Source organism: Meriones unguiculatus, chromosome 7 (genome assembly GCF_030254825.1).
Source record: "Meriones unguiculatus strain TT.TT164.6M chromosome 7, Bangor_MerUng_6.1, whole genome shotgun sequence".
In the NCBI taxonomy this organism is placed as follows: Eukaryota; Metazoa; Chordata; class Mammalia; order Rodentia; family Muridae; genus Meriones; species Meriones unguiculatus.
This window is the reverse complement of record NC_083355.1, coordinates 91,957,517-91,982,777: the sequence shown is the minus strand read 5'-3', so window position 1 is coordinate 91,982,777 and position 25,261 is coordinate 91,957,517. Positions and strand designations below refer to the sequence as shown.

The following is a 25,261-nucleotide window of genomic DNA, read 5'->3' as shown; positions in this document are numbered from 1 at the left end:
CTGTAAGAATAAAATACTGCCCACTAACACAAGACTCCTTTTTTCCTTCTTTTACTTTCCCATACTCACCCGAATAAGTTTTGCAACATGTGTCTTTCCACTGCCAGGCAATCCTCTCATGATAACAACAATCTGAAACACAATAGACAGGGGAAAAGATTTTGTTTTCTGAGGGCTTGGGGATGTAGCTCAGTTGGCAGAGTGCCTATCATGCAGAAAAACCGTCTGTGCCATTCTAGCACATGGCACATGCCTGCAACCTCAGCATTCAGGTCGTAGAGAAAGGTCAGAAGAACAAGGTCATTTCTTAGATACACAGGGACTCTTCAACTAGCCTACTTTACCTCAGACTTTGTCTCAAAACAGACAAAGCAAACCAAAACAGAACAAAGGAAATGCATAAATATGTGGAACAAACTACTAAAATCTCAGGGCTCAAAGAAATCCTAACAGATACCATAAAACACTCTGACATGAGTGAAAACAGACACATCAGACCACAGCTCAGAGGATAAAACTAAACAAGTATTTGAAGGGAAATTTTCTTTAAAAAAGGATTCATTCATTCATTTATTTATTTTTTAATTATACAATGTTCTGCCTGCATGTACATCTGCCTACTAGAAGACAGCACCAGATCTCATTATAGATGGTGGAAAGCCACCATGTGGTTGCTGGGAATTGAACTCAGGACCTTTGGAAGAACAGTCAGTGCTCTTAACCTCTGAGCCATATCTAGTCCCCTTGAAGGGAAATTTTACACGTAGATGTCTATATCAAGAACTAAAAATGATTTCGGGGCTGGTGGGATGGCTCGGCTGAGATGTCAGGCCTGCTAGCACACTCAGCTGGCATACCCCCGGTCCCCTTTTGAAAAAACTCTCTTTAAAACACGTTTCTGTGGACTCGAGAAATGGCTTAGCAGTTAAGGGCACTAGGTTCAGCTTCTAGCACCCACATGATAGATAGCTGTAACTCCAGCCCCAGGAGATCTAACACCTTCTGACCTCTGTGGGCACCATGCACACATGTGGTGTGCATACATATACACAGACAAAACTTATCACACAAAAATCCAACACATCCTTTAAAAAAAATTAAGAAAAGTGATCTAACATTGAAAACCTATTTTTATACCTAAATTGCTAGGAAAGAACAAGCTAAAACTAACAAAACAGAAGGAAGATAACAAAGATTAGAGCAGATACTACTAAACAAAAGAAAAGCCAGTTACTTTATGGTTTAGAGATGGTTATTATTTTCCTCAACTGCACAGATGCTGGAAATGTGGTCGCCAGCCTGGCATAGTGCATAATAGAGCTTTTATTGGGTGGGTATTGGTGGGAAGTTAATCAGGTCATGAGGGTAATTTTTGAGGGGGCCTGGATAGCTTCCTTGATAGTGGAATGTTATAAAATGATAATCCCAATCCTTGAATCTCTCTGGTTTCCTGTTTCATCAGGTGGTCCCCCCCCATGTTGTTTTGAGGCAACCAGAAAGCCCTCACCATTGCCAAGCAAATTCTGATGCTGTTGTACTCTTGCATCTCCTACACTATGGACTAAATAAATATCTTTCCCTTATAAAGAACCCTGTCTCAGGCATTTCATTAGAGCTAAAATGAAAAAACAAACAAACAAAAAACAGGGTCCCCCACCCCAATCTATAAAACCAAAAGTTAGTTCTCTGGTAAAACAAAATAACAAAACTAATTTATCTAGATTAAGTAAGAAAAATAAGATTTAAATTACTATAATAAAAAACAGAGATGTCACCAGGCGGCAGTGCACGCCTTTAATCCCAGCACTCAGGAGACAGAAGCAGGCAGATCTCTGTGAGTTCAAGGCCAGCCTGATCTTACACAGCAAGTTACAGGACAGCCAGGGCTACACAGAGAAACCCTGTCTTCAAAAAAAAAAAACCAACCAACCAACCAACCAAACAAACAAACAAACAAAAAAAAAACAGAGATGTCACTACCAATATTACAAAAATGTAGAGATTACAAAGGAATAGATCCATATGCTCTGCATGCCAACAAAAAAGATAACAGATCAAACAAATATCTAAAATGATGTGGATGACCAAACTTGTTTAAGAAACAGACAAAAACAAAACAAACAAAACAAAAAAAGAAAAGAAAATTTAGAGAGTTAAACAAGACAGGGGTGGGGGTAGGAGGTCAGGGGAGTCAAGTGTGGTAATGTACACCTTTAATCCAGCAGGAGGGAGGCAGAGCCAGGTAGATTCTGTGAAGTCAGCCTGGCCTACATAATGAATTCTAGAACAACCAAGGATATATAGTGAGAGCTGGCAAATAAATAAGTAAATAAGTAAATAAATGAATAAAAGCTGGCATTAGTGACACCTACCTTGAATGTGACAATCTACCTTGAGGTAGAGGCAGGAAGATCAGAAGTTCATAAGGTCATAAGTCATCCTTGACTACATATCAAGTTTGAGGCCAGCTTATTATACTCTGAGACGGTATCTCAAAGAACAGAAGGAATAATTCCAAACTTTTATTATGAGGCCAACATCACTGATATCAAAACCAGGCAAAGATATTATAAGAAAACTATGATGTTATCAATGCAGGTGTAACCTTCAAACTATATCCAGCAACACAGGAAAAATAATTGGCCCAGCAGCACCAGTTGCCATGAAAACCAATTAATGTATTAAATTATGCCAATACACAAAAAAACAAAAATCATACCATCATTTCAATTAATGTAAAAAAAAAAAATGCAACAAAATCCAACAACCCTTTGTGACTAATAATATTCAATAAAGTAGGAATAGGAGGAACTTCCTATTCTAATAACTAACTGCACATGATTTAAAATTCATCAATTATTTCTGGAATTTCTCTCTCTCTTTTTAAGTTATAATGGCTTTGTACACAGCCAAGGCTGACTTCGAACTCAGAGATTTGCCTATCTCTGCCTCCTGAGTGCTAGGTCTACAGGTATGTACCACCATACAAGGTACCAATTTTAATGTTAATTAAAATTATTGTATCACTGTTGACTTCAGATAAGTGAATCTGCAGAAAGTGCAACCAGAGACAAGATGGTGAACTACTGTATCATTCAAACAATAACCACAGGACAGGTGGAATAGCTATAAATAAAAATAGGGAAGAGGGCTAAAGAGATGGTTCAGCAGTTACAGCACCTGTTGCTTTTGCAGAGGACCTGGATTCGATTGCTAGCACTGACATGACAGCTAAACCATCTGTAATCCCAATCCCAGGGAATCTGACTTCTGTGGGCACCAGGCATACATATAGTATACATACATACAAACAGGCAAAAATATTCATGCACACTAAAAAAAAAAAAAAAAAAAAAAAAAAAGGACTAGATAACAATGACCTATTAATCTATGTATGTGGAATTCTACTATCTGGCTGAAATATTTATTATAAGATTATTCAATATTAGACAAATTTCAAAGTGTATGTATGTGTGTGTATCTATATTCATGATTACAGACATATAGAGACTATATCAGGAAATTAAACCTAATCAAGTCTCCTAATTATCCCTTTTTGTTCCATCTACCATGAAGCCTAATCTACTTTTCCTCTTTTCAAAATGCAATTAGCTAGACTCGATCCCAGCTCAGGCAGGCAGAGGCAGGGAAATCTCTGAGTTTGAGGCCAGCCTGGTATACAAAGCAAGTCCAGGACAGCCAAGGCTACACAGAGAAACCCTGTCTCAAAAAACAAAAAACAAAAAATAAAAAAATAAAGCAAAACAAAATGCAAGTAATTAAGCTCTCACAAACGGTTTTAAATTTTTTTCTAACATTAATTTCCGACGTTATTTCCAAAATTTCTAACATTATTTGAAAATTTCCAATATTCTAAACTTCTTTAAGATTTTAAAGTGTTGGCAGTATCTGAGTTTTCTGCTGATTTTAGATACGATGAGGCTTTAAATACAATATTTTTATGTTGCAGAAAAGTGGAGAAATCTACTCAAGACATTAAGAAATAAACAACTCTCTTACCACCTCTAGATTTATAAAAATAACTACTCACTCTTTCAGGCCTGCTCTCCCGGCCTGGTGGTTTCAGAATGTCATCCACATTCTTGGACTCAGGCTTCTTCTCAACCCGTGGAGCTGGAGGTGGCTGATGGCCCAGGGAAGGAGTTGGCAGGGGCATTCGTTCCTCTGGGTAAGTTCTTCGTTCTCCTAGAGTTCCAGCAGTTGATAACATTATTATTTACACAGCAATCATTATGAAAAGGAATAACTTTCTATTCTCATCCTAATTACAAGTTAATCAGGTCTAATGAGTTGAGGGTCACTTTTAGCTTTAATTAATAACATAAAACTACGGCAATCAAGAAAATGAAAAGACTGGCATATTTGGGGGAAACATTGTTCTGTGAAATACGGAATTCACCTGTACTCATATTAAATCTAGAAAAAAATCACAAACAGTACATAAAGGAATAAATATTTTACTGGATAAGCCAAAGCATGACATAACTTTCACTATATGGTTTAAGAGCAAGTCATTGATTAGAAAAGCTTATTCCTATGAAGGGGTAGAAGTTTCTAGTTTAAGTACAACTCAGGGTAGCAAAGAGATAAAAGCAAACTCAATGTCTAACTTTAAAGGCCTTATACTTCAGCAATTCCATGAAATATCATGGAGCCAGTAGGACGTCTAACATGGGAAAAGGAGATGATGGAGTCATTAAACTGAAGCACAGCAGAGAGAGCTTTACTTAGGGAAGGAGTACAACTTAGCATTGGAGAACTTGCCCCGTGTATGTGAGGCTCTAGGATAGCGGAAAAAACTCCTGGCTTTTATTCTTGATTATAACTTCATAAATAAGTATATGAAGAGAAAAAGAGGGCTGGAATGATGATTCAGTACTTAAGAGCATTGGTTGCACTTTCAGAAGACCAACGTTCAATTACCAGTACCCACGTGGTGGATCACAACTGTCTATAACTCCACTTCAAGGGGTTCCCTGGGCACCAGGCATGCATGAGGTATAGGGAAAGCACCCATACAAATAAAAAATAAAATAGTAACTTCTCAAAGAGAAAACAAGAGAATATATAAGTTTCAGTATGGTGCGTGGTGGGATTATTAGTGACTATTTCTGTTTTTCAAAATTTATTTTAATAGTATAAAGATTAAATTTTATTTCATTAATTACATTATTTTTTATAATAATGCTATCACCTTTTTAAAAAATCTTCAAGTACAATTTACTGTGAATGTTTAAATCCACAGCTACAATTAAAAACACCTTCTATTTGTTTACATTTTCAACACTGTCCTTAAGGCATCACTCTACCTCCAAACATGGTTGGGCCTTCATAGGGTGGTCTATCAGACTTCCGGTCATAGGATGGCCTATCAAATCCTCCTCTTCTGGACGATGAATGATCTTTTTTGTCTCGATATGATTGATTCCTAAGGGTGTAACAGGAGTTTTTGGTAACAAAGGAACATTTGGAAGGTCTCTACTTTGTAACACAACATCACTATCTGCCTAGCCTCTCAATGGGCCATTACTCCAGAGTTCGTATTTAAATTTTAAACTTGCTTTTTCCACTTACATCTAGTTAAATTTTCAAGACTTGTAAAACTAAATTGCTTGCCTATAAATTAAGTACTGATTGCATTTTCTCAGTAACATTCCTTCATTTTGGCTCTCCCCATTTCCATGCAAGTCTTTGGAATTCAAGCTAGCAGAACTCAAGCATGTACTTGCCGAGAAACTGCTCTTTTTTTTCCACATTATACATGACAAAAGAGTACACCAGTTACAAAATCTCTTCAATATGCTGACTTTTGGCCAGGCATGATGGCACATGACTTTTTACTCCCACCATTCAAGAGGCAGAGGCAGGTGGATCTCTGAGTTTGAAGCCAGCCTGGTCATCATATCAAGTTCCAGAAAAGCCAGAGCTAGATAACAGAGAGACCCTATCTCAAAATAAACAAACAAACAAATAGCCCGCAACCCAAAACAAAAAACTGAATTTTCCTGAATTTACACAAGATATTTTACATATACAGCAAAGGTATTTTTCAGTGCATACCTGTCATCTCGGGGTCTGCGCTCTCTGTCAAATCGATCCCGCTCATAGTCAAGAACACGATCCCGGTCTCTATCTCTGTGTGTCTCTCGGTCCCTTTTAAAATCTCGATGATCTGCTATATTACTTTGACGGTCAAAATAAGGTTCACGGTCTCTATCTCTATCATAGCGATCATGCGGGCCTGCATGCTCTAGAAAAACAATACAAAGTAAGAATTAGAAGAATGTTTAGAGATTAAAGAAGAACAATTTTAACTTGAAAAGTAGTACAAGTCAATATCTTACGTTTAAGAATCTTTCAGTGGTGTTAAAGGAAAGCCTAGAGTAATCTTGCTAAAAGAAAAATCTTGTAATAATTAGGCCTAAAATTAAGCTTAAAATTACTCTTTTCCCTGGGAGCCCACCTGCATCAAAGGCCGGCCTTTCGGGTAATGGATCCGGGCGAAGAGTTATTCTCTCCCCATACGGTATCTGTTCAACCTTATTAGTAGGCATATCTGGCAAAAGCAAAGACAAGCAAACGAACAAAAATAAAACAGGGATGAAGTGTAAGCAGGACTCTCAGGAAAACTAAATCTCAGTAATTCCTGTAGAAGTCTAGCCTGGTAGTACATACGTATAATTCCAGCACTCAAGAAGCTGAGGCAAAAGAACCCAGAGCTTGAGGTGAGTATGGACTACATAATGAGTTCCAGGGCCAGCAAGATTGTGTCTTGAAAAATTTATAATCCCTTCTTTGGAAAACCAATTCCTGCCAGGTGCTGTGGTATGCACCTATAATGCCAGAACTTGGGAGGTTAGGAGCAGAGTTTAAAGGTCACTGTCTTGGCTAGTTTTCTGTCAACTTGACATAAAAACTAGAATCAACTGAAAGGAGGGAACTTCAATTGAGAAAATGTCTCCGTAAGATCCAACCATAGGGCATTTTCTTAACTAGCAATTACTGAGGAAGGAGGGCCCGGCCCATTGTGGGTGATGCCATTCCTGGGTAGGTGGTCCTGGGTTCTGTTAAGAAAGCAGGCTAAGCAAGCCATGAGAAAGCCAGTATACAATGCCCGTCCAAAGACTCTGCATCAGCTCCTTCCTCCAAGTTCCAAACTCTGCTTGAGTTCCTGACTTCTTTCAATAATGGACTACAATGTGGAAATGTAAGCCAAATAAAATAAACCCTTTTCTCTCCAACCAGCTTTTTGGTCATGGTGTTTCTTTGCAGCAATAGTAACCCTAACTAGGACAGACGTCCTCTGCTACATAGTGAGTCTGAAGCCAGTCTTGCCTACGGGATCCTGTCTCACAAAACCAAAACAATTAATACCACCACCGAACAATTCCTGTAGAACCCCAACCGTAAATTCACCATTAGTACTCACCTCGGCCATGGCCATAGTCAACTGTATGCTGTACTGGTGGTGGTTTGGACATTGGTGGCATACCCATAGGCAATGGGCCAGGAGGGGGAATGGAAGAATGAACAGGTGGGGGTGGTAATACCGGAGCAGATGGAATTGGTGCAGTGTCTCGCTTAAATTCTGAATTCAGTCCTTGATTATCATTTGTATCCCAGAGCCCATAGAAAGAATCTTCATCCCAGCGTTCCTGTTTCACAGATGAAGTTTTTGGCTTTATAACTGGAGGAGGAGGCGGTGGTGGTGGAGGTGGAGGAGGTGGCGGTGGTACTGGCACAGGAGGCCTAGTCATAGGAACAGATGATCTTGCTGGTGGAGCAGTGGGTCTTACAATTGACCCAGGTGGCTTACCCATGGGAGGGGGTGGTCTATAGGAGCCTGGAGGCTAGAGAAGAGAGTAAATGGCTTAGTATGCTATTTGTCACATTGCCACAGATCAATAAAAATTAAAATCTGGTTTTTAATCAATTAAAAAATAATATACAATACATATTCAAAATGTAAAGCTTTTGTGTTCTTCCTTCCTTTTCTTCTTTCTTTAATATACATTGGTGTTTTGCCTGTGTGAGAATATCAGATACCCTGGATCTGGATTTACAGACAGTTATGAGCTGCCATTTGGGTGCTGGGAGTTGAACCTCCCTCCATCTTCTGGAAGTACAGCCAGTGTTTTGTTTTTTTTTTTTTAATTGTTTATACAGTGTTCTGCCTGCATGTGTGCCAGCAGGCCAGTGGGCACTAGATCTCATTATAGATGGTTGTGAGACACCATGTGGTTGCTGGGAATTAAACTCAGGACCTTTGGAAGAAGCACTTTGGAAGAAGTACTCTTAACCTCTAAGCCATCTCTCCAGCCCCCAGCCAGTGTTCTTAATCACTGAGCCATCTCTCCAGCACAAGCTTTTGTGTTTTTAAAGATACTAGTAGTCACTGGGGAGATAGCTCACTGATCACTCACTGCTCTAGCAGAGAACACAGATTCATTTCCTAATACCCATGCTGAACAGACCATCTGTAACTTCAGCTCTAGGAGGATCTAAGAAAGAACTCTGGTCTCTGTGGGCACCTACAAGCATAAATCTACCCCACAATATACATAATTCAAAACATAAACAAATGCACTCCCCTCCACAGGGGCATGATGGTATATGTCTCTAATCTCAACACTTGAATCCACCACCCACACAGTGGCTCACAACCATCTGTGACTCCAGTTCTATGTGACCTGATACCTTCTGACCTTTGAGTGCATGCACATGTACACACACATACATACAAACAAAATACTTACTTGAAATAAAAATAAGTAAATGCTTTTTACAAAATTGGAAATGGTGGGTCTTGTTTATAATCTTACAATTGGGGAAGAATAGATAGGCAGGTCCTGGGGCTTCTCTGGCCAGGAAGCCTAGCCAAACTGTGAGCCCAGGTCTATGAGAAATCAAGAGATCAACCTCTAAAAAACAAGTGCACAGTTACTTGAGGATCAATAACAGAGGTTGACCAGTGGCTTCTATACATATGTACACATGTGTACCCATGTGCATACACATGCACAAAGACAACAGGAAGATGAAGACAGGTCACAGAAAAGGAAAAAAAATGGAAAAGGCATTCCTAATAAAATAATTGAATTTATTAACATATGAATAACTTTTATAACTCTAGCTAGCTATGGTGAAACTACAGAGACAGAAAGTGTACTATAGGCTGTTTGGGGTTAAGAAAGAACTATAAACTAACACAGATATTTTACTCAAATAAGGTGTTTTAAAATTAGATTATAGTGACAGATGTTCAGTGAATTTAGTTTAAAAATCAGTGAGGGGCTGAGGAAACTGTTCAGTCAGTAAAATGCCCAATTCAAACACTTCCCATTTCTTTTAGTCCCTTGGTTGTGGTTTATTTATTTTTCACTGACAGCTTTTTTGGACCTAGGAAAGCCGACAGTATTTATTATTTCTGAATTAAGAATTTACTCATCTGTAGGCTGTGCTTTAAAATTAGACTTTTGGGGCTGGATAAATCACTGGTTAAGAGCACTTATTCTGGTGCCAGCACCCACAAAGCAGCTCACAAACATCTATAACTTCAGTTCCAAAAGATCTATCATTCTTTCCTAGCCTCTATGCACATGAAGCACATTTGTATATACATAAATGCAGGAAAATACTCATACTCATAAAACTAAAAATAAGTAAATCTTAAAAAAGAAACATTTTAAGAATAAATAAAATTAGGCTTTAGAGTAAAAGTAGAATTGTTAATATGTAAGGAATATTAATTAACATGAGGCTGGCCTTGAACTCACACAGATCCGCCTGCCTCCGCCTCTCCAGTACCAGGATTAAAGGTATATGCCACCACACCCAGCTCAACACTTAGTTTTATTAACAAGTATGAGACTATTTGTCTCTGGCTGTGTCTGGGAGGTATAGATTAAAAAAAAAAGCAACATTATTTGAGCAGAGAGAATATCTTATTTTTGACTGACGTATCCCACTTTAGAATTTGAGATATCCAAAATAAAACCTGCTAACAGAGAAATTCATTGAACTTACATTAAAAATCATGGAAGATTACAAGAAAATATCCAACATAAATAGAATGGTTCAATGAATTACTGTGTATTAAAATAGTAACATGTAGCAATATGGGAAGCGTGGTTTGTCAGATGAACAGAAATGTGCGTCTACAATCTAGGGCCTTCCTAGTGCTGTGACCTTCAACAAATTTCCTCACATGTGGTAACCCTAACCATAAATTCATTCCACTGCTACTTCATTAGTATAATTTTGCTAGTTATGGATCATAATGTAAACATCTGACATGAAGAATATCTGATATGTGACTCCCAAAGGGGTTGCAACCCACAGGTTGAGAACCGCTGACCTAGACATTCCACCCACTTGATGTAAGACATGAAGATGAAAGACAGTTTTAATCCTCAGGGCTCATTTTAGAAAGGAAAGATGATGACAAGAAAACAAACAAATCAAAGAACAGTGTGATAAAAACTGTCGGGAGCACTGCCTGATAAACACAGTCTGCTAAACACTGATGGGGACCACCACTGTTAGATGCGGAGAATAGAAAGGGCTGACTCCTGAATTGAAACAAGAACTAGCCACATGGAGAGGAGGACAGAACAATGCACACATGTAAGGTGTCACCAAGCGGAAGACTGCAGCACTCTCAGAATCATGGCCCGGGAGAGTTTAGTAGCAAGCAGTGGACAGCAGGGGTCAGGCTAGTGCAGGAAAAACATAAAACTATTGAAAAGTGGATTGTAATCTGAGAGTGACTGGAAAATACTGAAGAATTTCCTTTTAGTCAGGGTTTTATAAAGCACAGGTTTGCTTTGAACCCACTATGCAGCAAAAAATGACTCTACAATTTCTGATCCTCCTGCCTCTACCTACCAAGAGCTGGGATTATAGGCATGTGCTCCCGTGCCCAGGTCTATGTGGTACTGGAGACTGAACCCAGGGCTTTATGCATACTTGGTAGGTAAGAGCTCTACCAAATGAGCTGCATCCTCAGCAGAAGCAGCACGGTAAAGTTGATATTTTTAAAAAGTGTTTGGAAGACCAGGGATGATATCAAGCAGCGGCAGACAGATCTCTGTGAGTTCAAGCCCAGCCTAGTCTACAGAGTGAGTTCCAAGACAGCCAGGACTACACAGAGAAAACCTGCTTCAACAGCAACAAAAACAAACAAAAAGCAAAACCAAACAGATAAAAAAGAAGTAATTTAGAGAGAATTTAAGTCCTACAAGTTGTCGTAACCTCCATACATGTGCTACAGCATGGAACACACACACACACTCTCCACACACACACACACACACACACACACACACACACACAACACACAGACGATAGAAAAATAGGTAGACAGAATACAGAATTTGGGGTTGTAGAGATGGCTCTGCAGTTAGGAATGCTTGTTGTTTTTACAGAGGACCTAGGAGTTTGGTCCACAGCAGCTACCATCAGGCTCAAAGCTGCCTTTAATTCTAGCTCCCAAGCATCTGACATCATTTTCTGAGCTCTGAAGGCACCCACAGAATATACATAAACGTCAACACACAAAGACATACTCTCACACACATGAAAAAAGTCTTTTCAATAAAATGTCTGTTTGGCTAAATACGTATTAGTACTGTCTAAAGGAGAGTAGAGTAGACACTGCTCAAAATACAAGAGTGCGAGAGAACTCTGATGTGATCAAATTTATTACTTCAATACTAGACAGTGGGACTGGAGAGCTGGCTCAGTGGCTACAAGCACTTGTTACTCTTACAGAGGACCAGGTTTGATTCCCAGCACCCACATGGAGGCTCACAACCATCTGTATCTTCATCCTCTTCTGACCTTCATGGGTAGCATGCAAGCTCGCACGCAGTACACATACATACATGCAGGCAAAACATTCACACACATACTAAACAAATCTAAGAACAGTAATAATTTAAAAAGTAGCAAGGGCTGGAGATCTCTCTCACTTAGGAACATGAAGACACTCTGGGAGCACTGCACTGGATGTAGTCCTCCGTGCTGCACTCTTCCCAATCCCCCTCCTTTTTAAAGCACAAAGGCAAGCAAGATGATACCCGCTGCCAAGCTAAGAGCTGGAGTTGGATGGTGGGGAGCGCACTGTAGAAGGAGAGAACCACCTCTTCAAAGCTATCCTCTGCCCTTCCCATGGGCACTATGGCATGCACCACTATCCCCAAATACAAAAAAACAGACCCATAAACAGACATTTCAAAGAGGAAGCTAACTCAAGTTGATCTCGGGACTCCATGTGTGCACACACAGGAAGCGCTGCCCCTCGAGAGGAGATACAGCATACAATAAAAACGTACAGTCAAGCTCAGGCTATTAGCTTGGCAGCAGTGCCAGCTTGCCAGCCCCCGTACTTTTACAATGTGGGGATTCTGAGGAGACTATAGTACCTGGCGCTGAATCCAGTGAATAGGAAGCTACAAAGGTCATGTGTGCTCGGTCTGTTTGTCAAAGCCGAGGCAAAGAAGTCATTCTTGCATCTGTGTGACTACTGTTAGAGATGTTCAAAGCTTTTACTTTTCCAAAATCTATGTTTTTACAATGAAAATTTATGCTTATTGGAATTTTAAAAATCCAACATCCCATCAGCAGGTGTTGATTGCCCATGCCTTTAATTCCAGCACTCTGAAGGCAGAGGTAGGCAGATCTCTGAGTATTAGGCGGCCTTGGCCTCCAAAGCAAGTTCCAGGACAGCCAAAGGACTACACAGACAAACACTGTTTTAAAAACCAAACCAAACCAAAAGTCCAACATCATATAAATACACACAGTTAAAAGCATTCCATTTTCTGAGCACACATTTTCCCATACCGGATATATCCCAGGTCTTGATGTATTCTGTAATCTTGAGTCCGGGGGTGGTAGATGGTCAGCCATCTGTGGCTCAGACCCAAAGTCTTTCAACTTTTGAAGCTGTTCTTTCTGTTCTCTGTAAACAAATGAAATTGTATTTAAAGCATGTTTACATCATCCCTAAACAACTATGCTTAAAACCAAATTAAAAAAAAATATATATATATGAAAAACACCTAAAAACTGTACTCTAAAACTCTATGTAGAGCCTATACAACAACTCTGTGGTAACATTCTCTTGCTTTTACCCAACTAACCCATCAGCCATCTAAGACCTGTATCATAAATTATCAATGATCTTCAAAGACTGATTCTACAACATTTCTCAAAAGTATATTACCTACCTATCATGGTTCTCTTTTAACTAATCCCCAATTTTTTTGTGCTAATTTTTTTCAATACTCTGTAAGTTACAAAATACAGTCTAAGAAAGCGTTTTTAGGCTTTTGAAGGAGGCTTGTTTTGTTTGGGCGATGGGGATGAAACAGTTTCAGGTACTCAGGGTGGGCTCAAACTGGCCAAATAACTCTGACCTCATCACTCCACTTCCCAAGTACTTGGATTACAAGGTACCACCACACTTGGCTCTCACACCAGTGCTTTTAAAACTGGAATTATCTGTCATTATTTACCAAGAAAATATTTTATATAGAAATTGGAGTTTTTAAAGAGTTATAAGTAGTATTAGGCCTACATTCTCCCAGGTCAACAACTAGCTATGTGGAGTCATGACTGACCATGTTAGATGAAGCAGTTCATCACAATCCTCACCACACCCCAGAGTTCCTCCTGGCCTACTTTCATTCATTTTTGTTACTTGTCTAATTCTTTTATTTTTAAAATGATGATGATGATAATAATAATAATAATAACAATAATAATAATAATAATAATAGTAGTAGTAGTAGTATCATGCTGGGTGGTGGTGGCACAGGCCTTTAATCCCAGCACTAGAGAGGCAGAGACAGGCGGATCTCTGTAAGTTTCAGGACAGCCAGGGCTATACAAACACTATCTTGAAAACAAATTTTTTTACGCCATTTATTTTTATTTTGTATATGTTTTGCCTGCATATTTATCCGTGTACGATGTGCATGCAGTACCCATGGAGGCCAGAAGAGGGCGGGGATCCTCCTGGAACTGGAGCTATAGAAAGTTGTTCGCTGCCATGTGGGTGCTAGGGTATGGAACATGGCACTTCTGGAAGAGTAGTCAGTGCTCTTAACCACTAAGCCATCTCTCCAGCCCAACTCTGTTGACTCTTGAGAGCATTTTAGTTTACTGTCTGCTTTAGATGATGAGAACACTCAACAGCATATATTCTTAAAAATAATACTCTGTATGCTTAACGATTAATCATCTACTCCTTTGTTTATCTTAATCTTTACTTTTTTTTATAATTTCCATCTTCTATATTTACAATATCCACTTCAACCTTTCCAGAATTTTTACAGTATTTCTATATACAATATTGTGACCCAAACGGCCACAAAGTATATAAGGCTTTTTTACTCTTTCATGTAAATATTGCTTACGATATTCCTTGTTTTTATAAAGGCATAATATAACCTATGTACTCTTAACTATGATCCCTGTTATCCATTATTCCTTATATTTTGATTAGGTTTGGTTGCCTTGGAAGAGGTTGAAGGAAAAAGAGGATGAATAAGCAGCACCTTTCATCCAGCAATTCTATGCAAAGCAACAATGCATGAAAAAGTAATTTTAAGTAAGGAAAGTAAAGAAGTTGTCAGTTTAGTAACCAATCACTAATCGGTTTTATGTTCTCCATAAAAACATAATTTCAGAGTAAGACACAGTTCAAATTCTGAGTCTGCATGTAATAGCCAAGTGAACTTTACCAAGTCTTAGTGTTATTTGTAAAATGGGAATGATAGTATTCTTTGCAAGCCTTTAGACAGACAAGGTTAGGATGCAGTGTTCAGCACAGAGTAGGTATAAATTTTAAAATGCCCACAATTTAGAAGCAAGAACCTAAATGTTCTACAGTAAGCCTCACAGCATGCTCTTGAGTAATGTAGGGGACCACCTTAGACTCTTCTACACACCAAAGAAACCATTTCGCCATCTGGAACCGTCAGTCTTTCATTTTTACATACAGTTATGTTCTGTCACATTTTTCTAGTACTAATGTTTCAGTTACAACTTCTATTAGATATAACTCACAAATGTAGACCAGAATTGAAAGATGAAACAAACACATTAGAAGCTATCAAAACTTAACCATTTATTTTCTCAAAAACCTGTTTGGAAAACAAACAAACAAACAAACAAACAAACAAAAAAACCCAAAAATAATGAAACCTTACTATTGCAGCTATATAAAGAACATAACATAATGCCCACACAGCTGATCACAGGTTAAAAAAAAAAAATCAAACCTCACAATGAAAATACAGGAAGAAAAACCTGGTTCCAGTTAAAATCAAAGATGAACATCCCCCAAAGTTATCAGTTGTCAGAAAACTCTGAAGACGCTCCCAGGTAAACCATCTGTACCTCCAGCAGAGAAAAATAAGGCATTTTCCACCACTACATCAAAGACTAGAGACTGTGAAGCCTATGAGATCCAATGCCAAAGAACAGAAGCTGCCTGCTGAAAACAATGACTGCTCAATATACAAAGCCCCATGAAACCAGTGTCCTGAAAGAGGGAAGTTTAACTCTTTAGACATGCACACTCAACAGCAACACAGCTACAACGGCCAAGAACAGCAATCAATTTGCACATCCTAGGATAGATGTGCATAATTAACACAGTTTCCAAATACCCATCCTAACCCCAAACCGCACTGAATAACAGAATTATAAATTCAAAGCATGATAAGAAACAGAGTTTAAAGGGTTCCATTAAAAACACTTCATTTAGCCGGGCGGTGGTGGCGCATGTCTTTAGTCCCAGCAGAGGCAGGCGAATCTCTGAGTTCAAGGCCAGCCTGGTCTACAGAGTGAGTTCCAGGACAGCCAAGGCTACACAAAGAAACCCTGTCTTGAAAAAAAAAAACAACACAACAACATAAAACCGCACTTCATTTACAAAAAAACAGTATGAAAAATCTGTTTCAACTAAAAGAAACGATCTTAAGGAGTGAACTTACCGAAGCATTTTCAATTCTTGTGCAGCTTTCAAAATGATTTCGTGCTGCCTCTGACTGAGAACCATTACCCCTCCAAGGCCTTGGTCAGAGTCTAAGTTTGCTTCAGAACCCATCATTTCAGAGGAATGATGTGAGGATGGCATATGTTCCGCCAAGGGGGAATGTCTATCCACATCAGATGGGTACCATCTGTCTGACAACCGTTCTCTTTCCCAGTCCATTTTGTCAGGAACATAGTCTCGCTTTTCCCGCCATGTATCTCCTCTTTCCGGATACTCTCGAATCCTCAACTCACCCCTATCACGGAAATCTCGGTCATACCCATGGTCTCGATTTCTTTCTTCTCTCCATCTATCATCCCGATATCTATCCAAAGGTGGAAGAGGTGGGAGGGGCGGTAAAGGTGGAAGAGATGGAATATCGCGTTCACGAAACTGTGATTCTTGTTCATCCAGTGGTCTTTCATAATCTCTGTCCCACTCATTATCCACACTTCTATCATACATGTCCATGGGTCTTCTAATCCGATCCACATCTCTATCTAAGTCCCTGTCCATCTCCCTGCTGTAACCTTCATCCATATCCTCATCTCTTTCCCAGTCATCCCACCAAGGGCCTCGCCTGTCTCCATCATGAGACCGAGATGGTGGTGCTGAGAATCTGTCCTCTCTGCTGTATGGATCTAGTGTGTCATCTTGATAGTCACGTTCACACTCTCTCCAGTATCTCTTTCTATCCCAGTCATCAAGTCTTTCTCGCTCAATTGGAGCATTTCTACCATCTAATGGGAAATCTTCATGTCCTCTCTCTTCTCCTCGGTTCCACGGAGCCCTAGAAGGTTCATCTCGATGATAAGGATACATTTTCTCCCCACCATCTCCTGGTTCTGGTCTAAAGGGAACTCTATCATGACCAAAATCTGGCCTCCCTAGACCCCTTTCTCGACTGCCTGACCCCCGAGGCGGTCCCCTCTCCCTGCTCCCAGCTCTTTGGGCAGGTATTCTCTCTCTACTTCTAGCCCTTCGAGGAGGTCCTCTCTCCTGACTACCAGCGCTGCGAGGTGGCCCCCTTTCTCGGCTGCTAGCTCTACTGTCCTGGCCGTCTTGTAAGCCACCTGGTACTTTATCTCGACTGCTTCCCGGCCTCACCAACACCCTGTCCCGGCTGCCTTCTCCTCTGCTGGTTTTCTCACGACTATCTTCTCTTCTACCCATCATCTTATCATGAAAATCTTCTTGCTTGACCAGCCCAGGACCTCGACTAATTGTCTGGCCACGGCCTCTGTTTACTAGTCCTTTATCTCGTGTATCTTCCACTCTATTTTGCCCAGGACCTCTGTAGGATGAGATGCTGGCTTTATTGCCTTCTAATCTACTTTCTCTGCTGTCTGGCTGAGGAAGATCTTTCTCTTGGTTGTTTTCTGAGTGAGGTAAACCAACACCCAAAGGTTTGAAATCATTATCTGCAGTCAATGCTGTTGCTGCTCCTCCCTTTATGCTCCCTATTTTTGAGGAAAAGGTAGATTGAGTAGGTACAGGTTTATTTGCAAGGGATACAGGCTGAGTAACACTGTGGGCTTTGTCCATTTCAGTCTCCATACTTTGAGAATTCTGGTTCCAATTAGAGGGCTCTATGGGCCCTTCCGAGACTTGGCTTTTAGGTGGCTCTTGCAGAGAGTCGCTTAGATTCTCATTTGACTGAGCCGCCTTGGTATCCTTGACATCTGTAGCAACGGAAAATGCAGCTGATTGCATTTTAAAATTCTTCTGCTGGTTACTACTTGTGTCTGCTAATGGTTCTTTGTTTCCTGAAAGAGGTTCTGCTTGTGGCTTAGGCTGCTGCTGTTGCTCTCCAACAGTTGCTTTGGGGCCTTTCCACTGTGGTCCACTCTGTCGAGGACTTAGGGATGTATTGGGAGTTATATAAAATTGAGATGCTGGACCCCGGGGGATCCTTCCCCATTTGCTTTTAGTGCCCTCTGCTGGGTGACTTTCATATCTGGGTCTTGGCCCATCGGGGCGATTTCCTTCAAAACGAGGCCCTTTGGGTCTCGGTCCTTCACACCTTGACCCTAAATCCTCAAATCTTCGAGGACCATCAAATCTACAAGTAAAACAAAAGATATTACTCAAGACAGTAAAGCAGGAAAAGAAAATTCTCCATGTAAGATTATTTAAGGCACTCTTGCCTTAGATTTTTGTTTATAACAGTGACTCAGTCATTAGCAAATCCCGTGTCACCTATCAGAAGCTGAATGTTAAGGCAGCAGTGCTTGGAAGACTTTAGGAGGTCTAGATTTAGAAATCATGTCAGCATTATCTAACTCTCTTCAACCAATCTGCAGCAAGTACTGATCTACCAAACTGTTAAAAAGCAATTATAAGTACTGTGCCTTGGTACATGGAATAGTCCACTCCTTTTTAACAGAAAAAAAAAAAAAAAAAAAATCCACAACCATGAGTACTTTTAGAGTTAAATCAAAACTAAAAACTATATATGGAACAATTAACAGGAAAATGCAATATAATTATAAATATTGTAGGAGCTATCACTAAGACCTTGATTAACAAATGTCATAAACACACGTGCACACACACACACACACACCAAGCATATTTTAAAGTGTTCTCTGAAGTTTTTCAAATTCTAGACCGGAATTTGTTTGCTATGGACCACTCATTAATTAAAGAAACATTCCTTCCAATAGGCAGTACACTACACATTAAGACATAATATAATGTTGTTGAGGCCCTCAGAATCAACAATCAAATAAAAAAACATAAGGGTAGATAGTGTCAACAGGGCAGTCAGGCGAGAGGAGTACTGCCCTGCAAGGGTTTATCGGGCACAGATGCTTCACTTCAGATGTCAAAGGCAACTTCTGAGATGTCAGTGTTAGTAGTTAGAGAAATAGTATGGCAAGGATACCTCAGACTAATAAAGCAGTAGGAAAGGGGGAAAGGCAGAGAAACACATATCATCTTTGGAAGTACAAATGGTTTGGTGTGGCTGAAGCAGAGGGAGGTGGAAAAGGATGACTAGAAAGACAGCATGCTAAGGACTAAGGTAGAGAGGCAGACAACTGTCAGTCTCCAGAAGAGCTTGTTTGTTTGCCTTATATGGCAGTTACTACCTCTTATCTCCAATACTCAGTCCCCCTTTTCCAACTCTAATCCCACCTCCCCACTTTCAGTCCACTGTAGAACTCTTCTCACCCTCTCTTGTAGCTAGAACTTGCATGCTCTAGCAAAAGGACTGAAAATAACTGACACATCTTTCTGGGTTGTCCCTGTATATATTAAGGCTTACTACCCTCCTCTTTGTACTTTTTAATGCTGCTTCCAAACAATGACACTCATTATATAACTAACGGCAATGCACAAAGAGATGGTGAAGCAAACCACAAGGAACCCAAGCTCCTAAGCCACGGTATAAATCCTGAGAGAATACATTTCTCATCTGTTAAAGACTTCTGCCTTTGGATCTCTGTAACATTGATTAATTCAACTGGTCAATACAAACTGGCTAGCTAACTTAGCCAGATTAGCCAGTTCTAGGTTCAGTGAGAGACTTTGCCTCAATAAATATAAATTATGAAAGAAAGACACCCACACATACACATACCCACTTACGCATCCACATATACATCACAAACCACTCAAAGACACACCCACAAAATAGCTTTAGAAGATGGCTCAGCAGTTAAGAGTGACAGCTGCTCTTGCAAAGAGCCAGAGTTGGTTTCCAGAACCCATGTCAAGTAACTCACAACCACCTGCAATTCCAGTCCCAAGGAATCCTCTTCTGGCCTCCATAAGCACACACAGAACAACAACAACAACAACAACAACAACAATAATTTAAAAACAGAGGTCTTGACCCTCTCTCTGTGGATCAACAAAGAATCATGATCAGCTGAGGTGCCTGCTGAGGGTAAAGGGGATGTGGAAGGGTGGCAAAAGAAGCTAGGTATAAGACCTAAGACCACATGACCAGTTGTAGAAATAAGAATGCTAAGGGATGGAGACATGGCTCAGCAGTTAAGAGCATATACTGTTCTTGCAGATGAACTGAGTTCAGTTCACAGAACCCATGCCTACAGCTCATAAATGCCTATAATCTGAGCTCCAGGATATCCTTTGGCCTTGTATGTATATAACCATGCTCATAACTTTAAGAGTTATGAGTATTTATTAGTTCAATGATATGTATGCAAAGATTTAGCCAAATATTTTTGGTTTATTTGTTTTCTCTTCTAACATCTAATAGAAGATATGTTAGCAATAAGCTTTATATGCTAGTATTAAAGCTCAGAGCATTAAAGAGTGTGATCAGCAAAAGTGAACACTATGCCAAAGACCTCTTTTCAAGGAAAGAATTAAGAGTAGTTTGGGTTGTCATACTAGGTATAAACATCTCCCTATGGACCAGTGCAATCAAAAACATACAGGGAAAGGAATTCCAAGAAATGAAGTTCAGCCTACCTGGCTGATATTTTACAAACCTACCACAAGAAAGTAGAACATACATAAACCCACAGTAAAGAGAAGTTAGTAAACCAGAGTTTGAGGTATTTTAAAATTTTTGTTTTGCTTTGTCTTTAGAGACAGAGTCTCTAGCCTAGGCTGGCCTTGAACTCCTTATGTAGCCAAGGATAACTTTTAATCTTCCTGCCCCACCTCCCCAATGCAGGGATTATATACAGGCGGAGTCCAGCATTCCAGTTTGTGGAGTTGCTGAGGTTCAACCAGAGCCTGTACATGCTAGAGAAATGCTCTGCCAACTGAGCTAGATCTTTGGCCCTTGTTTTAAAACTCTGGAAGACAAAGAAGAAGAACAACAACAAAATGTTACAAGCAGCAACTTTCTGAGAAACTGTGCTGGTATCAGGTGAGGCTAAAGTAAAAATGTGACTGGCTGCCTGCAGAATCCATAGGGTCAATATTCCTAATTACCAGAGATGTGGAGGGAAGACAGAAGTTAAAATGTCTCCTCAGCTTCCCAAAAATAAAAGGTACAACAAGCCACTCAAGTGTGTGGTGGTTAATGGTCTTGGAAGGGAAGATGCTTGTAATCCAGGCCAGGAAGAAAGAACCAAGGCTAAGGTAGACAAAGCCCAAGGAAAACCTGACACTTAGCACCCAAGCTCTGCACCCCACTCTTGAGAGGGACTGCTCAGAGCAGGAAGAGCCAATCATTCTGTACCAGAAATTACCAACTTATAAAAATAGAGATTTAGCCACCAGAAGATGGCACGCCATTCTAGAGTTGGACTGTAAACACATTTCAACAGTGTGGCTATCATGTGACATTCAGGGGAACAAATTGTGGAAAGTGCTGAGCATTGTACTGAGAAAGTACTGATAAACCCTGCTTGCTACACTCAGTTCGAAATTCAGACCTGAATAGCCCAGCAGGGAAACCCTGCTCAACTACTGGATGACGAAGAGAACACCAATGATGGGACATGCATCTTTCTAAGAATATACTCCTTTACAACAACAACAATTTCTATCATTTATTAAGTATTTTGACCACATATATCTCCTATTACCTTCTTTTGCCCCACCCACTTCCAGTGAACCCCTTCTTTCTAACCATTACCTGTTCCTTCATATCCGTGTGCATGCCACTGAGATTAATTAGGACTTCCTGGACAAGCATAGATTGAGAGTTATTTACCAAAACATGGGCAATTTAATAGTGGTGTCACTGTGTAGCCACAAGAGTTAGAGCACTGGTTCTCAACCTGTGGGTAACAACCCCTTTGATACACTGCATATCAGATTATTTACATAACAATTCCTAACAGTAGCAAAATTACAGCTATGAAGCAGCAATGAAATAATTTTATGGTTTGGGGAACCAAAACATGAAGGATTGTATTAAATGGTTGAAGCATTCGGGAAGTTGAGAGCCACTGGACTAGAGAGAAAACTCAGTGGTTAAGAGAACTTGTTGCTCTTGCAACTGACTCAGGATCAGTTACCAGAAGGCATATGGTGGCTCCGACACCATCTTCTGAACTCTGGTAGTACCAGGCATAGCAGGTCTAGTGGCACATGCCTTTCAACCCAGCCCTCGGCAGACAGAGGCAGGTTGATCTCTGAGCTCAAGGCCAGTCTGGTCTACCACAGTTTCAGGCAGGCCAGGACTACATAGAGAGAACTGGACTCAATCCTCCTCCCCGACCCTCCAAAAAGTACCAGACACCATCTAGTACACGTAAATGCAGGCAAAACATACATACATATAAAATAAAAAATGGGCGCCCCCCAAAAGGTATCATTAACCCTTAGCATTCATTCATGTACACTGTTTTAATTTTAAAAAATTTTTTAACAGTCCTAAGTATATATAAAAGCATATTCCATAACAGTTTTCCTTCTAGGCCTACCAATGAACAAACAAAAATAGAAGGGGCCAGTGAGGCAGCTCACAAGGTAAATGTGCTGCCACTAACCCCATGTGCTATCTTTGGGACTCACATGATGGAAGAAAAGACCCAATTTCAGCACGCTGTCCTCTTATCTCCATTCCCACACAAAGGCATAATAAATGTAAGAAAAAAAGAGTAATGTGTATATTATCTTACAACTATCATTTAGACTTACAAAAACTGAGATTCTTAATGATTTCCCCTATATCCTGAAACACTCCATAATTTCCTTATCCTAGATCTGACTACTCACCATAACATTAATTTTTCCTAATTATGCTTAAAGAGATCAAAATAAGGAGACAACTGCAAAAACAGGAAAAAGAATTGGAGAGATGGCTAAGAGGTTAAGAGCACTGGCTGCTCTTCCAGAGGTCCTGAGTTCAATCCCCAGCAACCATATGGTGGCTCATAACCATCTACAATGAGATCTGGTGTCCTCTTCTGGTGTGCAGGTACACATGCAGGCAGAATACTGTATACATAATAAATAAATAAATCATAAAAAAAAGAATCGCCAAAGAAAATGGAATTAAGGTAAAATAAAACATTATCACACTCTGCTTTGGGGCTTCATTAAGCGCAATGTAAACTCAAAACTTCCATTTCCTCAGTACAGTAATAAAAGAAAACTGACAGGTAAAGCTATTTCAAAATTACTACAGCACTTGGGAGCTGAAAAAAATGGCTCAGTGGTTAAGTGCACTGGCTGTTCTTCCAGAGGACCTGCTTTAGATACCCAGCAGCTACATGGCTCACAACCATCTGTAATTCCAGTTATAGAGAGTCCAACATCCTTTTCTGGTCTCTACCAACACTAGGCATATACATGGGAAACAGATATATATGCAGGCAAAACACCCAGACTCACAAAATAATTTATTTTTTTAAAAATATTAGAATCAAAAGGTATGTGCAAATAGAGCAGCATTCCAAGCTCTGAAAGTCATATCCAATTCATCACGTAAGCGAATCTGCCAACTGTGAGTCTTCAGATAACTATTCTATATATTCTAGATGAATACTCTCAAGCTCAAGAACTGACAAGAAAACACTAAAGTTTATCTCTCTCTATATATCGTGAATGGGTGTCTAAGAGAATGTCTGATCTCTGGAATTGGGAGTTACAGACATCTGTGACCTGCCATGTGGGTGCTAGGAACTGAACCCAGGTCCGGTGGAAGAGCAGCCAGAGCTCTTAACTGCTGAGCCATTTTTCTATCCCAACCCCCTCCTTTAAGTAACAATACATTCTTTTATTTTTTTCACATGACAGTAATACATCTTTTAATACTAGAACAATGATGAACACAACATTTACAAAATGAAGATCCAAAAGAGGGGAGACAAACTATATTTACATTAAAAAAATAAGAAAAATAAACCAATACATTCTTAAGAACAGAAGGTAGGCAGTACTGACATCTCTTAGTCATTAAACAAGAAAGACTTTTTTTTTTTTTTTTCTTTTTCAAGACAGGGTTTCTCTGTGTAGCCTTGGCTGTCCTGGAATTCACTCTATAGACCTCAAACTAATAGAGATCCACCTGCCTCTGCCTCCCAAGTGCTGGGATTAAAGGCATGCACCACAACTACAGTGGCTGAGGAAAGACTTCTAACATTTTTGTGGCAAGAATTTGGACCATCTTAATTTGCTAAAAGAATACATGACAATTATCTTTTATGATTTTATGTCAAACTGTTTGATACAAAGTAGATTTACTCTTAAAATGCTTATTAAAACTTCAAAGTTGTTTTCACCCCCTTTAAATTCTTCTGTAAAACACTGTAAAATTTAAACTAAAGTAAACTTAGTCAATAATGTCACCTTTTCTGCAGTAAGTACTACAGACTGAAAAAGTTGAAATACATATCATAAAGAACTGGTTCCTAGCAAAATAATTCTATTAGGATCAAGAAATACAAAATTCCAACAATTATCAAAACTAAAGGATCAAACAAAAGGATGCATTAACCATCCTCCAAGGCAGTTAACATTTTAGAAGTTTAACAATACTAAGAGTTGACACAAAGGTTTAAAAAAATAAATAAAACAAAGCAAACACTCTGAAATAATACTGCTGAAAGGATAAATTGAAAAGACTTTTCAAAAAAAAAAAATTTAACAATTCCTCACAGTGTAGAACATGTACAGACCATACTCTATGATCAAGCAATTCCAATCCTCTAAGTAAACTGTGACATATCCACACAATGGAAAACCCAACAAGAATGAACAAACTACTGCAACACACAAAATGGATGATTCTGACAGTAATGAGTCAAGCGAAAATGACAAACTCAAAAAGTACATACAGTGCGATTATAAGCTATACATACAGAATATTTAAACAAAAGCATATGCGTGCATTCAGGCACATGTCAAAATATATACTGCACCAAAAGGCATACTGCAGGCCAGTGAGATGGCTCAAAGGGCAACGGCACTTGCCACCACGGCTCATGGCCTAAGTGCCATCCCTGGGACCCTATGGGAGAAAGGGAGAACCAACTCCGCAAGTTGTCCTGTGGCCACCACAGCAGCCTGCGGCAAGTACATATTAATACACATAAAACAAACAGATATAGGTACACTAATAAATGCAATAAAAACAAACAGATATAGGTACACTAATAAATGCAATAAAGACCCATGTCAGCATTTTCAATCATAACTGAACACCATCAATATTAGAACAGATTATGATAAAAATCATATTAATGGATTTTTCCCAGAAATGAGAATGCTATACATGACACAATCACATAATATAATTTCAAGTGAAATATACAA

General features: G+C 39.6%; 1 protein-coding gene across 3 annotated transcripts in view; it reads right to left on the bottom strand.

Moving 5' to 3' along the window:
- The window catches only part of Ylpm1 (YLP motif containing 1), a 72,107-nt gene that overhangs the window by 22,614 nt on the left and 24,232 nt on the right, over positions 1-25,261 (bottom strand). For 2 of the 3 annotated variants that reach the window (XR_009593032.1, XM_021634181.2), the window contains exons 5-12: positions 16,029-18,131; positions 12,868-12,985; positions 7,451-7,871; positions 6,485-6,577; positions 6,082-6,271; positions 5,331-5,449; positions 4,052-4,206; positions 70-132 (exon numbers count right to left, since the gene is read on the bottom strand). Coding sequence is in view for 2 of the 3 variants with exons in the window: in XM_021634181.2 (XP_021489856.1) it covers positions 70-132; positions 4,052-4,206; positions 5,331-5,449; positions 6,082-6,271; positions 6,485-6,577; positions 7,451-7,871; positions 12,868-12,985; positions 16,029-18,131 (3,262 nt within the window). In the remaining variant the exon portion in view is untranslated. The remainder of the gene's footprint in view (positions 1-69; positions 133-4,051; positions 4,207-5,330; positions 5,450-6,081; positions 6,272-6,484; positions 6,578-7,450; positions 7,872-12,867; positions 12,986-16,028; positions 18,132-25,261) is intronic. The other variant, XM_021634183.2, reaches the window with a different exon arrangement.